Source organism: Lytechinus variegatus, chromosome 2, assembly GCF_018143015.1.
Source record: "Lytechinus variegatus isolate NC3 chromosome 2, Lvar_3.0, whole genome shotgun sequence".
NCBI classification, from domain to species: Eukaryota; Metazoa; Echinodermata; class Echinoidea; order Temnopleuroida; family Toxopneustidae; genus Lytechinus; species Lytechinus variegatus.
This window is the reverse complement of record NC_054741.1, coordinates 49201540-49218950: the sequence shown is the minus strand read 5'-3', so window position 1 is coordinate 49218950 and position 17411 is coordinate 49201540. Positions and strand designations below refer to the sequence as shown.

General features: G+C 36.3%; 1 protein-coding gene across 2 annotated transcripts; it reads right to left on the bottom strand.

Moving 5' to 3' along the window:
* Window positions 1–1383: 1383 nt before the first annotated feature.
* On the bottom strand, window positions 1384–15979 carry LOC121408245 (TLC domain-containing protein 2-like). 2 transcript variants are annotated; one of them, XM_041599642.1, is made up of 5 exons: window positions 15880–15979; window positions 7445–7724; window positions 5318–5400; window positions 3476–3558; window positions 1384–2502 (listed from the first exon to the last, which is right to left on the bottom strand). In XM_041599642.1, the coding sequence occupies exons 2-5, from the start codon at window positions 7633–7635 to the stop codon at window positions 2128–2130; spliced, it is 732 nt and encodes a 243-aa protein (XP_041455576.1). In that variant the 5' UTR covers window positions 7636–7724; window positions 15880–15979; the 3' UTR covers window positions 1384–2127. The 2 variants fall into 2 exon arrangements, with proteins under 2 accessions (XP_041455576.1, XP_041455575.1); XM_041599641.1 differs by having other exon boundaries at window positions 15735–15973.
* Between the last annotated feature and the right edge of the window lie 1432 nt (window positions 15980–17411).

Genomic DNA, 17411 nt, shown 5'->3' with positions numbered 1-17411 from the left:
CCTTCCTTCCTATTCCCTCATCTCTCTCTCTCTCTCCCTCTCTGAAATATGCTCTTGTAAGCATACACGTATCCATGACTAGCAGACTAATATTTCGAAAAATGTTTTTTCCCCTTACTTCTTAATCTCGGTTTCTCTATGCATGCGATACCACCTGACTCAGCTCCACCATCCGCCCCATTCTCACCCTATCCCTCGCTAATCATGCTCATCATCTCCCAAACCATATAGACAGGTGCTATCCTTTGATACCCTTTTCATAAACCTATCCTCCAATTAGCCGCCTAAGAGTAATGCGGATAATTCAATAAAAATTGCGTTCATAAACTCCGAAAATAAGCCGCATTATTTTTACGAGCGCCCGTCCTGAAAAAGGCGGATAAATAATCGCCATGACAACTGGACACGCCCCCTCCGATGCGGTTGTGTTGGAAAATGGTGACCTTGTGACCGCACCATGGCAATTATCCGCATTATTTGGAAATGCGTTCATAAACTCAAAATCTTATCCCGATGCCGCTATTATGCGGATAATAGCAGCATCAGAGTAATGCGGATAACTCTTGTCCTCCTCCAATTTTACGACCAAATTATGCTGCTATTAGCCGCCTAATTCATAGTAATTGGGTTTATGAAAGGGGTATTAGACAATTTTCTGACAAATCAATTTGACTTAGATACTAAATGTAGAGTGTAATTATTACACATAATACTCTGACGTGTCAGATCACTTACCAGTATTTAATGTAAATCTACATGAATGGTAGTTAAAATTAAATCGACAAATCACACTGTATACCGTATAGTCTTTTACAGCACAACATATTGCGAAATTTAAAAACGAAATTGGGATGTAGTATCTAATATTCAGGATGCCACACTGTTAAAAAAACCCTGATTTTACAGAAAAATAAAAGAAGATTTTGCAGAAAGCAATACCAGAATCATTCTTTAAATTCATGAAACAGGAATTTTTCTGCAATTTAACAGAACAGGTCTGTTAGAAAAAGGGGAAAAGAGTGTTTTATTTAAGGAAATTTGGAAGATTACACACACCAAATACCAATTTCCTGTAAGATTACGCAATCTGGTAAGATTACAGGTGTTCTCCACAATAAAAAAAAAAACACCCAGTGAGAAAATTAATCTGTTCAAGTGCTGGATGACCGATGGCTTTCTTCAATCTATTCGACATAAAAACAATCTTTACAAAATATATTCGTAAACCAAGAGTTAGAAACGAAATTAAATACAAAGATTCTGTTAAACACGTCAAATGTTTGAAACGGCAGGCTAAAACATATCATAAATCTAGATTAGAAGAATAGTAAATTTATATAAACCGTACGTGGCAAATTATCAAATCAATATTAGATTTAAAAAAAAAAAAATTAACCTCCAACACCATTGTTTGTGACGAAGGTCTATCGTCAGACCCGTTCCAAATATATAGCAAATACTTATAACAATTCATTGAAATAGGCCCAAATTTAGCTATTATCACTCCTCAAAATAATACAGATTTCAGAACTTATCTATCTGAAACAAATTCGACATCTTCTTGTTTTATCCGGTCAGCCAACATGAACTGATTTAATTAGCGAATCTTTATGTCATATATTCAATTTATCATTAACCTCTTGATAAAATGAAAATTGCACGAGTTTCTCCAATATTTTAAAACTACTGACAAAGAGCAGATCAGTAATATAGACCCATATCAGTGCTTTCTACTTAGAAAAAAAATATATTAGGGGGGCAGGGGGACGCGCCCCTTCGTCCAAAGTTGTATACAAATGCCACTTACAAGTGTGCCCTCTTTTGGAAGCGAGGATGGAAAGAGGACTCCCTTCGTGAGGCACCAGTAGGCTTGTCATTTCTTTTGTAGAGAAGAAAAACAGGGTCTTTCTGTGAGTAATAATCTATCTCAGTGTTTATGTATACATCCTTACATCGGGGATCCGTACTTTTTTGTCCATGATATTCTACTTACAAAAAATAAATCACACACTTTTTGCATTATTTCCGTATACGATCATAATGCAAATCCCAATGGTTATAATGACAAAAATAGTACTTTATTATTGACCATATCGTAAACTATTTCCTGCATGGAAGCCACTTCTATCAACCGGCCATGATATCGTGTGGCGTCGGCTTGGCAGATTTCTTCACATAATCACTTCTGATGAGTCGAATAAATAGAGCAATGTTCAAACCGAGCAACGTCGCAGCCATTGCAGGAAGAAACAAACCGACATCATTCCAATTCCAGCACAACCACAACGTGTCGTACGCAAATATACCCAGGCGAAGCACGAAATATGTGACGACGTTGAAAACGTTGTTGACTCGGAAGACGATGTCGTCTTTCTTGTAGCCACACATGAGGAGGATGTGGCGAAGATGGAGGAAGATGCCGTTGAGCTCCATGCATGACGAGATGGCAATGAGACCAATGAGCTTCCTCCTCACTAACACCCAACTTACAAAACTAATGGACTGCAGAATGGGCAAAAAAGGTAAATAGTTGCAAGGGATTAACAAAAGGTGTTAAAAGACAATTTATCAATACATGATATCGCTTATTTTATAAGCAATCAATATTAAAGTTCATTCAACTTTGTATAATTTGGGGTAATATTTAGAAATTTAAGATGAACGCTGCAAGCAGCAAAATACAAATCAGAAATAATATGATGTATTGCTTTGGTCCGATCATAAGCATCATGTATTTCATACATTTTAATCGCTGAAATCATGGACCTACTGGTAGGTCCATGCTTCCAGCGATTAATCTGAATCATGCGCTAAAGAGCTGAATTGACTTGAACATGAAATCACTGTTTCATAAAAAGAAATGAAAAATGACTTATCATTCATTCGTTTAAGGAGTGTAAATATATAAATAATATGGAGGGAATCATAATAAAAGCATTTTGATTATGACTTGACAATGATAACTTATATTCGTGCACTGTTAGAAAAAATAGAAGAAGTTCCTGCAGCAGAGTCTCGAGAACACCTGTAATCTTACCGAATTGCGTAATCTTACAGGAAATTGGTATTTGATGTATGGAATCTTACAAATTTCCTTGAATAAAACACCCTTTTCCCCTTTTTAAACAGACCTGTTCTGTTAAATTGCAGAAAAATTCTTGTTTTATGAATTTACAGAATGATTATTACGCAATTCGGTAAGATTACAGGTGTTCTCGAGACTCTGCTGCAGGAACTTCTTTTATTTTTCTAACAGTGTGGTCACCATGGTTACACAAAAGCACCAAGTGAAGCCTAAGTTTTATATGGACGCGTAAAGTCATTTATTTCACTGTCTGTCTGAATGAATAAAAGGAAGTCTATTGTGTTCTAATATGTATTCATACATATTTCAACACTTCTCTGGCATGTGTTTGTGTGTCGACATGAGACTGGTTCCAATAAACCACCACCGGTTTTTTGTCAGTGTACTTACCGCTGTATGATGCATCATTAATGGAAGAAAATTGTTCAGCTTCGTGTTCCTTGCAAGATCGATGAAGTCATAAATATAGTATCCTGTATCAGGGGTATGAAAATAAAGAGGGGGGGGGGGAGTGCAACATGTCGTTATTCTTTTGATTTTGTTACCTTGATTATGATTACGGATAGACAGACTTAAAGTGGAAAATAATTGAATCGAATCTGAATTATTGAAAAGAGGCATTGATAACAGCTTTAATCATTTTGCAACCATCAAAGAACCAATGTCAATAGGTCAGTAAAATAGCATGAATATGCATGTATGTAAATCGACCAGGTTTTACTTCATGACGTCATATGCAACCGCGTAGCCAGGATTTCATTTTGGAGGGGGCGGTACAGAGCGCGCGAAGCGCGCTCTCTAGGGGGTGGGTGCAGGGAGGGGTAGTTTCGCCCTCCCGCGCGAAGCGCGAAGCTTTCGAGGTTTCATACATTAAAATGAAAAGGAGCCGTCTCTCTTGTCTCTAGTATATCAGCTCCAATTCAGTTGACTAGATTGTACTTTATTATTTAATACGACAAGAATTTTATACCTTCCTCTCTTTAAATTAAGAACCTGTTTGCCCCAAAATTATGGTTGTTTAGTAATGAGCTGAAAAGCGGAGAAGTTGACTTTATGGAGGTGACGGCAGAAATTGATAAAAAGACTACCCGCCCAGAGCCAACCCGACCAGAAGTTGCGCGATCAATAAGAAAAAGATTACTTCATATACTTCGGCCTAACCTTACTCTAATTCCCTGCCGTAATGCATACATTTGAACTTTAACTGTCAAGAAACACATATACTAGTATAGCTGAGATGGAAAAACAGAGTTTAGAGAAAGGGTGGGGGAAACAATGGAGATCTTCAATACTGTCATTTAACCGCGGGCAGCGCGGAAGCAAAATTCATATATAAATTTAGAGCAAGAGTGAAGGAGTTTCACTTTCGAGAAAAAAAATAAAGAATGAAAAGAAGAAAAAAAACACAAAGCTACCTTTCTTCCCTTTCCTCCTTTCCCTTTTCATTTTCTTCTCTTTTTTTCCCTTCTTTTTTTTCTTTTTGGGGACGTTTTTTTTGTTGTTTTGGGGGGGGGGGGGCGACCGCCCCCACCGCCCCCCCCCCGGCTACGCGCCTGGTCATATGCCAACAGCCACTACAGTTGTGATGACATCTTGTATTTCATGAAATATATAGGCTACATATGGGTGTGTGCGTATAAATCCATTAAGAATGTCACTTTAACGGCTACTCCAGCAGGCAGAAAATAATATGGCTTAAACTGAAAAATCAAACAAACGAAACGCAGAAAAAAATTGATCGAAATTGGACAAGAAAATACAAAGTTATGACATTTCAGAGATGTGCTTTATTTCGGCGCAACGGTAGCAAGTCCTCTTGAATATTCTAAACGTTAAAAATTAGAATGTCACTCCCCACTAATTTTATTCTATTATATATTGTATTCCAAGATTAAAAAAAAAAAATTAGATAGAGAACATATTCAATACATTATTTATCAATTGCTGCAATTATCTCTATTATAAGGGAGACATATCATACACACATGAAGGAAAATATGAAATAATTATGTTTTCATCTAATTACATAAAAAACGGAAAGCAGGTACATGACGGTTTCATGACAATTTTACTATTTTCACAAAAAATGATGATTTTTTTTGTGTAAGTCAATAACTTTGTTATCATCAGTTTTTGATGGGAGTTTTCTGACTCAGTGAATCTTAACCTATTTATCACAATAAATATATTTTTTAGCCCAAAGTACCCCTTTAAAGGCGTATAAATACTCACCATTACTGATTGCCATAGACAGCAGCATAATGGATGAAGGAACATTCATATGATCCTCTAGTAACTCTGGGGCAAAGTATATACTGAAAAAATAAAATCGGAAAGTCGATCGTGATCATTTAAAGTTGTTACAGAAGCGGCGGAACTGGGAGAAGGGGGGGGGGGGGTGGATGCTCTTCCCTCTTCCGATTCCCCATAGGAAACACTGCCCTTTTATTTTCTTCAAAATGGATAATGCACTTTTTATCGAAATAAATGTGAACTTTTTCAAAATGAAATAGTCCTCTTTTTAGTACATTTTAGGTGAGGAAATTCACAACATTTTTGACACGTGCTTCACGCTCGTATCAAATATCGTTTAGGAAGGTACTCATCCTGTTCATGGTTACAAAAATGCTTTGAATTTCTTGTTTTCAGCTTTAAATATCACAATGTTTTAGCTCGCGCTTCGAGATCGCATTATTCAAATGAAAAGATCAATTGAATAATAAAAAGATAACTAAATGTAAATTCTTTAGTTAGATACACATCTTTTTCATAATTACAAAAAAATGCTCGGAATTTTTCATTTTTAAATCTTATTGCATTAAATATCCAACATCTCGCAAGGATTCACTTTTAACAGTAAATTAGGGTCATAATATTGACCAAAAAACGAGTTTTACAACTTCAGAATCGAAGCATTTTCCAAACCGCTCCGAACTCGCGACGCTCTCTCTCAAAAAATAAAGCCTACATATAATGATTATCAATAAAAATCACTTCAAAAAGGCTTGCTTAATTTAATTACAACAAAACACTCAACTTCTTCACGCAGATGATAATCTCACGTTAAAAAAAATCAATTTGCACCAAACTGCCCCCTTTGACATATGTGTGCATTTTTTTAGCTTTGCCCTACCCCCTTAACAAAAATATGCTCCGCCGCCCCCTGAGTTCTGAATATGGTCAAGATTATGAGTAGGCTAAATAAATTATGATATGTAGACATATTTCACTACTGTTACTTATTTAACTTACACAGTAACTTGCAATATGCTTGGAATGGATGTAGTCTCATGATTGTTTTTATTTTCAATATTTGAAGCCTTTTACATGATGTATATATTATTTATATTCAATCTAAAAAAATATGTATATATGTTTGTATGCAAGGCTTCAAATGATAAAGCTAAGGCCTGCGTATGAAAGTCCAAGGATAACGAGTTGACAAAATAAAGGCGTCTGAGGGACAAGGCCGAGCAGCGAGGCATTCAATTATTGTTGTATGAATTGTATAGAAAAAATACGATCTAAACGCACATTATAACATTACAATATAGTAGTGGCGTAATAAGCCAAATATTTTGAAGGGGCTCGATACGGTGCATCATGTAAAACTTAATTCAAACTAAGTTGCGAGCGAAGTGAGCGAGTAAAATGTTGACATCAAAAAAAAAAAATTCGTGAGAGATTTTGATATAGCATTCATTGAATAAAACCACATTACATCCTTATCCGTTTCTTTTTCTCTTTTGTTTCGTGCATTTTTTTTTTTTTTTGGGGGGGGCAAGATCCCCAAAGAGCCCACATCTGAACGACAGTGCAATATAGAGGATCTGCATGCCAAGGGGGGGGGGACCTTAAAGAGAAGTGCTTGGTGCAAAATAGCAAAACAAAAATAAAAGTAAAAAAAAAATATTGGTGAACGTTTGAGGAAAATCCATTCAGATTACGGAAGTTATCAGAATTTTAAGTTTTTGATTTGTGACGTCATAAACGAGCAGCTGCCCCATAAAATGCATAAATTTCATTTTTTTTTATGGTTCGTGATGACTTATTTTTGTTTTCTTTTTAGGGACAGGTGTCAATCATTGATTTACTGAATTTGCACTATAAAAAAACGTTTTCAATTTTCAGAGAAAATTACATTTTATTGATTTGTTTACCATTTAGGAATGCTGCCCGCAAATGACTTCACAAATCAAATAATAAAGATTCTTATAACTTTTGAATTCTTTGATGGATTTTTCGCAAACCTCCGGCAATGTTTTTCATTATCATTATTATTCTGATATTTTTACAATGAACGTTTTGTCAGGGTGAACTACCCCTTTAAGAAAAAAAGAATGGAAGGATATAGCATACCTCACGAATCCACCAATGGTGCCTGATACTGCGTGGATAGTTGAAACGACTACATTTCTCCATTTATGTCGCTGGGATCTATCTGCATACTTCGATGGTATGGGTAGGTTGTCGACAAGGACGTTCAGTAGGAAACATGACACCATAGATATCGCTGTGACAGAGAAACCAATGCCCGGTGTGATTTCCATCTGGGGATCGACCAAGATGCTGAGCTCGGACCATAGACCATCAAATTTTATGTGTTGCTCCCAGCAAAATTAGAATCCGATTCGTATTCCTGTTATAAGTTGTAATTTACAAAATGTTGATATGAACTAGCATCAAATTGTCATTATTAAATAGACCTGTGGGATATTTAGATGAGGCCGGACATAATAACTTTGAAAGAGTTGCAAAAACGCTTAAAAAATATGCCTTAAAAAACCTCCTCCCTGATTAAGTTTGTTTTGTTTTGTTTCTTATTTGTCATTCATTGTGACGCAACAATAGGTTGCTTACATTCCTTGGCGTCTATGATGCGTGCCCCTTTTATATCACAAACGCGCTATTTAGGCAGATTGTAGTGAAAGTTATGAATTGAAAGAGATTCGACATAATTATGTAGAAGTAAGTAGTATTCCAGGCCCCATTACCTATAATATTGTCTTTGTTGTCTTGTTTTGCTTGGAGTAATAGTATTCCTGCTAACTTTGACAAAGAAGCAAATATCTGGGACCATTTTATATTTCGAAACTATTTGAGTCAGCGAAAAAAGTATTCTTGCGTATTAACATGATTAATATGTGCGGATTTTGGACGCACACGTAAGTATCTGCGGTTTTAGACATGCTACAATTAAAGGCACAGGCAGTGAAGTGAGGGTATTTTGTCCCAGTCATGAGATAAGATAGGTTTTACTCAGTAATTTGTTCAAGTGTTTCGTCGTGGGACAGGCGTGGATGCAAGGGATGGGGGGCAGCAGGGGTGGCGTAGCGAAGATGAAAGTGGGGGACACAGGGAATATATCTTAAACATGGACGTATGCTGAAAATTTTCGCTGGGAGCATCATGCAGTATTTTGGGGGAAAATAATCGAAAGCGATGGAGCGAAACGACCTAGCTTATCATTGAGGCGCTTTTGGATTTTAAACTAAGTGAAACTGTTGGATTTTGTGCATATATTTGGTAAATTTTGAGAAAATATGCAGTGAAATTGTTGCCAAGCACACCTCACTGATCGGAGAATGAAAGAAACGCCATGATTTCGAGTTTGTCTCTATCTCATCAATCATTCATCAGCGCAATGAGAGCTCGGAAACTCGAAAGAAGGTTGATGACGTCAACAGTTCGCTGAACTACTGGCCAATCAGAGCAATTGGTCATACCTCGACAATGGGAACATCGACTCGACACTCCTGACGAGAGATGACATACATCTGAATAAAAGCGGAGCGCGGTTTTAGCCGTGAACATGGGCGGAAATCCAAGGGGGGACGTGTCCCCCTACTCAAAATAGTAGGGGGGACACAATATAAAATGTCCCCCTACTATTTTGGGCCTTTGGTGATGCTAAGAAATATATCACTCAAAATGGGAATAAAACTTGCGTTTTCGGACGAGATGACCTTTTTTTTGCTTGTCAAATATATTTTCGTCGAAATGACCTTAAATTTTAGGTAATAGCCTTTTTTTTTTGCTTGTCAAATTTTCCAGACCCTTGTCCCCCCTACCTTTTGGGAGAGATTTCCGCCCCTGGCCATGAACATCATCCAACATATCCGAGGCGTCATGCCTGGTAGTCCAGGATAGGCCCCATAGAAACTTGACCAAACCTTGTTTTTTTTATATATACAATATTTTTTGATGGTTTCTTGTCAATTCGAGGGTGCTGATTCCGAATCTGGATGATGCCACTCGTGTAACCTTGAGCATTTTCCGCAAATTGGCAAAATCCAATATGGCCGCCAAAATATGCAAATTACCCATGAAAATCCTAAAATTGTCCGCACATTGGCTATGACATGCATGAAATCGTGTTGCAGGGGTGAAATACTCTCTGAAAAAAATAATTTTTGACAAAATATTTATTTTCCTGATATTCAAAATGGCCGCCATAGGCCATTGTATACTCTATTATGTACATGTATAGGGAAAACTAATTTTCACAAAAATTAGCACTAAACCGCAAAAAATCGCGATGTATGAACGAAGTAATATATGCAAATCATCATTACTAACGAGATATATCACTTATTATCTCATATATGGGGATATTGCTGTATTTTGATGTCTAAAATAGCCGACACTGGCCCAAAGAGATGTAAAATGGCAATGGCTGGGGCCAAAAATGACAAGAGTGAGGACTAAAATGCATATTATTAAGATAAACAAGTGGAATGCTGACTAAAAGCATCATTGCCATCATTGCCATTAATATGCCATTTATGTGATAAATGCTGTATTTTGACATTCAAAATGACCGCCACCCATATAGGCCCTATATTTATCATGTACAATGCGAATGGACGAACTAATTTTCACAAGAGTGAGAATCATAAATGCATATAACTGTGATATACGATTAAAAATATTGTAAAAAAATTATTTCTAACTAAATACATCACATATTGGTCGTGGAGGTAATGAATGCTGTACTTTGAAATCCAAAATGGCTGCCATAGGTCCTAAAGGTATTGTGTACATTGTAACATGGGACAAATTTTGACATAATTTGGCTTTTCTTGACTCTAAATATTATATATAATTGTGAATTGTGAATTGTGAAAGGGTGAAATATTGTCTAAAACCATGTTTTCTACCGAGAAATATTATATCATGTGTAATTAAGTTGATAAACGCTGCATTTTTAAATTGAAAATAGCCACCATAGGCCCTTATCGTACATGTAGAATATACAATTTGAGTGGAGATAAACAATGTTCACAAAATGGGCATATGGCAGCCATTTCGAATGTTGAAATATAGTTTTTATCACCTTGATTACTTAAGATATGATATATTCTGTTAGAAATCATGTTTTCAGACAATATTCCACTCATACATCACCATATGGCCAAGCAAAGCCAAATTCTGTTGATATAATTTGTTCCCATTCACATTGTGCATAATACCATAAGGGCCTGTAGCGGCCATTTTGACTCTGCAATAACAGTATTTATCACCTAACTGGCAGAATAAATGATATATCTTTATAGAAATTTTGCTTTCAGACAATATTTTACTCATAGATCACCATTTATGGTGCTCACTCCTGTGAATATTGGTTTCCCACTTTGCATTATACATAATACTGTTAATGTCTATGGCGGCCATTTTGAAAGTCAAAGTACAGTATTTAACACAAACTTGAAACCTGAATGATGAATTTCGTTAGAAAATATGTTTTAGACAGTATCCCATTAATTTATCACATTTATATGCATTTCAGTGCTCTCTCTTTTGATTTCTTTGCTACTCTTTCTCATTGTGCATAATACTTTTAGGGCCTTTGGCAGCCATTTTGAATATCAAAATAAAACATTCATCACATACATGGCATATTAATAATATATTTCGTTAACAATTATGTTTTTAGTCAGTATTCCACTCGTTCAATCTTAATAATATGCATTTTATTGATCACTCTTGTGACTTTTTTGGCCCCCATTGCCATTGTATGCAATACTGTTTGGGCCAGTAGCGGCTATTTTAGATATCAAAAAAACAGAAATGTTCCCAAATATGACATAATAAATAATATATCTCGTAAGTAATGATGATTTGCATGTATTACTTCGTTTATACATCGCGATTTTTTGCACTTTAGTGCTAATTTTTTTGAAAATTAGTTTTCCCTATTCATATTGTACATAATAAAGTATACAAGGGCCTTTGGCGGCCATTTTGAATATCAGAAAAATAAATATTTTGTCAAAAGTTTTTTTTTCAGAGAGTATTTCACTCCTGCCACACAATTTTATGCATTTCATAGCCAATGTGTGGACAGTTTTAGGATTTTCATGGGTAATTTGCATATTTTGGCGGCCATATTGGATTTTGACAATTTGCGGAAAATGCTCAAGGTTACACGAGTGGCATCATTCAGATTCGGAATCAGCACCCTCGAATTGACAAGAAACCATCAAAAAAATATTGTATATATAAAAAAACAAGGTTATGCCTCTTCTATCCTGGACTATGGCGAGGCATGTTACAACCGATAATGTCTCAGATTGCGAAGAGCGTCCAACACATCAACGTCGCTGTCAACGCATGATGACGTAACTTTTCTAACGCATAACGTCACTCGTCGCAACGCAAAATGTCACAGCAGTATTTGCTTCAGGCAGTGGCGTAACTACGGGGGGCATGGGGGGCACGCCCCCCCCCCCCCAATCGGCTGACCAAAAAAAAAAAAAACGGGGAAAAAGAGAAAAAGAGGGAGAAAGGAAGAGAAACTAAGTGGGAAAGAAGCCATTATTGTTCATTATAATGTTATACTGTATAATAATTATGTTATTTATATAACATAAGAAACATTTTTTTCATAACTTTATGAAACATGATTTGCTCAGGGCCTATGTCTTCATTGTTCCTGGTGCTCGCATTGTCTGTTAACCGAGATATATAATCCTGTTATACTAAAACCTTCCGCTTTCAATTCAATATACACCAAACTGCCAAATATATTCCTCGTAATTCGAGTTATTGTTTTATGTACAATAGTATGCTTCTTTTTTATGACTTCTCAAAGTGATTGTCCCATTTTAAGGTCTTAATATAAAACAAATATGTCTGCTCTCCATGAATTCCTAGAATCAGTCCTTAAAATGTCCCTTTTTCTGATCTGAATATCAAAAATTTTCAGCTCGCGCTTCGCGCTCGCATCATTTGATTAGTGAAATACGTATGGTCTTCGTAAATTCTTACAAACAAGCCCGTTAAAATGCTCCTCTTCAGTTCTGAATTTCCTTAATTTTCAGCTCGCGCTTCGCGCTCGCAAGATTTGATTAGTGAGACGGGTATGTTAATCATGATTACAAATGCTTTTTGTACATGTTTAGATGTAATTCTAACAAAATCAGCAAGCGCTTATTGGCACTCGCATTAGATGACTATGGTGAGATGTGTATACTCTTAATGGATTTCTAAAATATAGTCCTTAAAATCTTCATGTTTGGGGGTCAATATTTACAAAAATTTCAGCTCGCGCTTCGCGCTCGCATTCTTTAGCGAGACGGGTACCTATCATGATTACAAAAGATTGATTATAATGTCCCTTTTTAGGTCTGAATATCAAAAATTTTAAGCTCGCGCTTCGTGCTCGCATTATTTGACGAGTGAGATCCATATCCGTTTAATGACACTGTCCTTAAAATGTCTCTTGACTATTAGGTCAGTATAATTACATGGCAACTGGGCGCGCTTCGCGCGCTCACTAAGTGACTCAAAATTTTTGCTGGTGCCCCCCCCCCCCCAAATTCCGTGACCCACGGTACGCCACTGGCTTCAGGACTCTAGACACAGATAAGATATATGTTTTCACTCAGTATTTGGTTAAAGCTAACGTATGTGTTTGGGGTAGGCAAGCCGGGGTCTGGGTCTAGTATCGAATCGGGGTGAGAGAGTGGTGCCATTGAGTACCTCTTAAAGGGGTTTCAAAAGCAATTTAAAATACAAATTTACCTATATTTTATCTTTGTTCACGACGTTTTAATAAATAAATTATTTCATAATTATTGTTAATTGGAATTTGTATCGTAGACATAATAATTTTTAAACCGCAAATTTCGCGGGGGGGAGAACGTAAAAATATGATTACATGACTCTTCTTAGCTGGTGGCGGCCAAAATGGCTTTCCCTCTTAATCTGACAATTCGATATTTGTGATCAATGTGCATGAAATTCATGGGGCAAGCTAATATTATTATGATAAAATGTATGCTTAAACTAAGTATCCAAAGATCTGACATATTTCAAATTTTTTTTTCATGATCCTTCTTAGGGGCACTGACCCTTCACCCTATTTCTCTGTTTGATCTACATAGCTTTCATCGAAACCGATCTCCCTTAACCCTTCTGTTTTCTCCCTCTCTCTCTCTCTCTCAATACAATTTTCATTCTTTCTCTTTTCCATTTCCCTCCGAACTATATTAATTTGTCTGGGAGGGGGGATCGAGGGTTTTTCGACTTCCAGATTCAAAGCGTTGCGGGGAAATTCACGACCCCTGTTTTAATGCTGAAAGGAATAAGGCCTAACGTTTTGTGAGTCAATGCACTTTCGACACTATTTGTCTTCCTATTGTTACTTTTTCATGCATTTCTTTCCTGTCCATTCTGCATTTATTAAGTTTTAATATTGTTTACCTTAATTTCCACCCAAAGTGATTTGGAATCAGAATTATTCTTTGTATAGTACGTTCATAAATGCGGTAAACGATTATGCTTCGTTTATAGAGAAAAGGCATTTGTATTAATCCATGTCCATACTCGTGACCTTTTGCACAAAAAAAGCTACAACTTTGAACAGTCAAGCGATGTGGACTGCATATAGGCGTCTGTGAAATATTATTACTTATATAATCAAAGAAGCAAAAAGCGAGTTTACACAGTTACAGAATAACGCTGAGAATTCTGGTGCAATCTGCATGGACAGTACTTAAAAGTATAACAAAGTATTTGTTGAAGTAAATCAAAGTATTATATCTGATGCAGCTGAAGTTGCAAGATACTTAAATGGTTACTTTGTTGAGTCTGTTAAAATGTAAAATTGTCGGAATCCGAAACTACGAACAAATTCTGTTTAATAGTGACAATTTGGCACCTCATTAGCATGACGTGGATGCAACTAATGAAACACTACATGATAGCGACGTTTTTGAGATACCGTTGATTTCTTCTGGATTTGTGATTTTCGAAATAAACCAATCTGGAGTTTAAAAAAAAGAACACAGGGCATGATCACATATCTGCTAGACTCTTTAAATGTGTGTGTAAAATACAGGTTTTGATTAATTCCTTGTACACATTTTGAATTCATCAATTGAAACGTTAATTCCCCGATGCCTGGAATATTGGCCGTGTTCAACCAATCTTTCAATCGGGCGATAGAAATGACCCAAGTATCATAGTCCAATAACAAAGTAACAATCAAAGAAAAAGAAAAGGTAGTCCATTCAGAACTCGTGTCCTTTTTTTGCAGAAGATCGCTCGAGCAACAGTCCTTTATACATGAATGGTCTCGCAGCGTAGACAATAAGAAAATGAATGGGCTAATCTCTCTCGATTGACGTGAGTATCCGACACTCATGTACGGGTAAGGTAAATTGATGCATGGAGAAGTGATAGTAAAAATTGTTGAATTATATATATATACATATATATAAGTATAACAATTGCAACTTATATTTGAGTTTTAAAACCGGTACCTTAAGCAATAATCTCTGAATAATTTCAGCAGTGAAAGACTACCCTGTGTGAATATTACGTTATTCCTCTTATTATCGTCATTATTATTAATTAACTAACACAAACGAAATTTATACAAATATATGTAAATAAACAAATATAAAAACGAATAAAAATACAATCAATCAAGTAGCAAAACACTGGCCAATCAAACATTATTTACATCCATCACTAATCATAATGATTAAACAATTAAATTATTATTTGGGATATGAAGAAACAAAACTAATAAAACGATCAACCACCAAAATCAACAGAAGTATAAGTATAAACAGCCAAGTTTTCTAGTTAGAATATTAGATATGATTATTCTGTTATGATCAAGTAATCAAGAAAACATTAAACATGATTTGTGATAAGAGAAAATATAAAGCAAATCATTTCCAGTGTTCCACCAACAATTGTTGATGAACTGTATACAAATTGGTTGATGTATACAAATTGTTGATACATGTATATGTATGAATTTATTCTGAGCATCGCAATCTCATAATTTAATCTCATAATGAGTCAGAAAGAAGAGGATCGAGGGTATTTGAATTCCAGTTCATCGTGGCTTAGCCGTGAACCAGAATAGCCTGGTGGTTGAGTCGCTGCCCGGAAAGCAGTAGATGGCAGGTTCGAATCCCGCTGGTTCCATTTTTTCTGACTTATGATTTATGATTTTCATACAGATCGAGCATACTGATCTTATGATTTTCATTACAGATGGAGCATACTGATCTTAAACAAATAGGAGTAATGCCGAAAATTTGTTAAACAAATAATTGTCGTTACGTTATAGAAATGTGGCATTGATTCAGCGGAATTTTTATAATACGCACTTCTACTTAAAACTTACGTGAAATGCTGGTGTCCCTTGGTTTTGTTATTCTGCCACTTTATTCACCTGGCCTCTGCCTTAAATCTTGTTACCCAACGGTGTTTTATATAGCCTACCATGGAATTGCAACGAAATGCCATATACCAGTACGAGAATAGCTCACCTTGTGCTTCACATGTCATTGTAAAAAACGGGTGAATAGAATCCAGTAAGCCAGAGATCCTTGCAAGGTTTATCATAATAGACCAGAAGCAAGGACCTGTGAAAATGAGTTCGTACAACCATCAGACCATGAACAGGTTTGACACCAGGCGCGTATCAAGGATTTTGCACCCCTGGGGGTCCGATATGGCGCCCCTGTGAACTTTTCGGAAACTGCACCCCCCCCCCATCCGCCGGGCAATCTTAAGTGCCTTAAATGCACGTTGAATTATCTTATTTCGAAGACCACCTTTTTAATGTGTTAATGAAAAGAGTATAGATTAATATGTAATAATACCACTTTTTGAAAAAGAATAAACGCGACCAGAAAGCATAGAATTTCAAGCACTTGGGATTTAACTTCTCATCAGAGTGGTCGGCCCTATTAAAGTTTGGCGCCCCCCCCCCCAATAAACATGACTTTGGCGCCCCAGGAAAAACATAGAATTGGTCGCCGACATGTGACATCTTACCCTTCTGCAATCCTTGTAAACGTGATAACTTCAGTTTGATTTACCAAGCCTCATGTAATTTGGTGTGTTTGATACTATTACAGATCCAAAGAAGCGCATTGATTTTTAGGTCAAAAGGTGAAAGGTCAAAGTCATATTGCCATGTTTTCACCTTACCCTTCTGGAGTCATTGTAAACGCGATAACTTCAGTTTAACTTTACCTAGGCTCATATAATTTGGTGGGTATGATACCTACATATATCCCATGAAACCTCTTGATACTGAGGTCAAAAGGTCAAAGGTCACAGTGACATGTTTCCATCTTAGCCTTAATTCTGAAGTCCCTGTTAACGCGATAACCTTAGTTTGATTTAACCTAGCCTTATATAATTTGGTGTGTATGATACTAGCATAGATCCCAGGAATTTTATTGATTTCACGGTCAGAAGGTCAAAGGTGAAGTCGCCACCTTCCACTTTTCTTGCTTAAACAATAACTATATTTTCCGGGTTACTGGCGGGCGGGCGTATTATGTGCTCGCCTTAGCGACACTCTTGTTAAATATAGCTGATAGATATCATAAAAGCCTACTCTTTCATCCCCAAGTATTTTAAAGACGATTTAGGTACTTTTTTATATAGCAGAAACTTATTTTTGCTTCAACAGGGGCTCCAAACTGGCAGATTTTTCCATAAATGGGCAAAATACGGAAAAGGGGGTGACTTCAGCAGCTAGCCCCCGGTGTGGGATATGCTTCGATTTCCCAGCAATTCTTTATGTATAGCTGATAGGGGAAAAACCTACTCTTTTATTTCAAAGTTTTAAGAAAATATCAAATTGCAAAAAACGTCTCAATGGGGCTCCAAAATGGCAAATTTTTCCAAGAAAAAGGCAAAATACGAAAAAAGAGGCCGGGTGACTTCAACATAGTGAAAAGCGTATTCATTTCAAACTTTTTCATTGTCTCTGCTAAAAAATATGAAAATGATTGATGATCGTAAAAACTAAAGATAGCCACCAAAATTCGACTGTAGAAAAGTG

Excerpts from the sequence above, each read along its gene's own strand:
- LOC121408245 (XM_041599642.1), bottom strand. The coding sequence starts at position 7,635 with ATGGAAATCACACCGGGCATTGGTTTCTCTGTCACAGCGATATCTATG. Across the intron at positions 5,401-7,444 it reads ACCATTGGTGGATTCGTGAG|TATATACTTTGCCCCAGAGT; the intron begins GTATGCTATATC and ends TTATTTTTTCAG. Across the intron at positions 2,503-3,475 it reads TAATGATGCATCATACAGCG|TCCATTAGTTTTGTAAGTTG; the intron begins GTAAGTACACTG and ends CCCATTCTGCAG.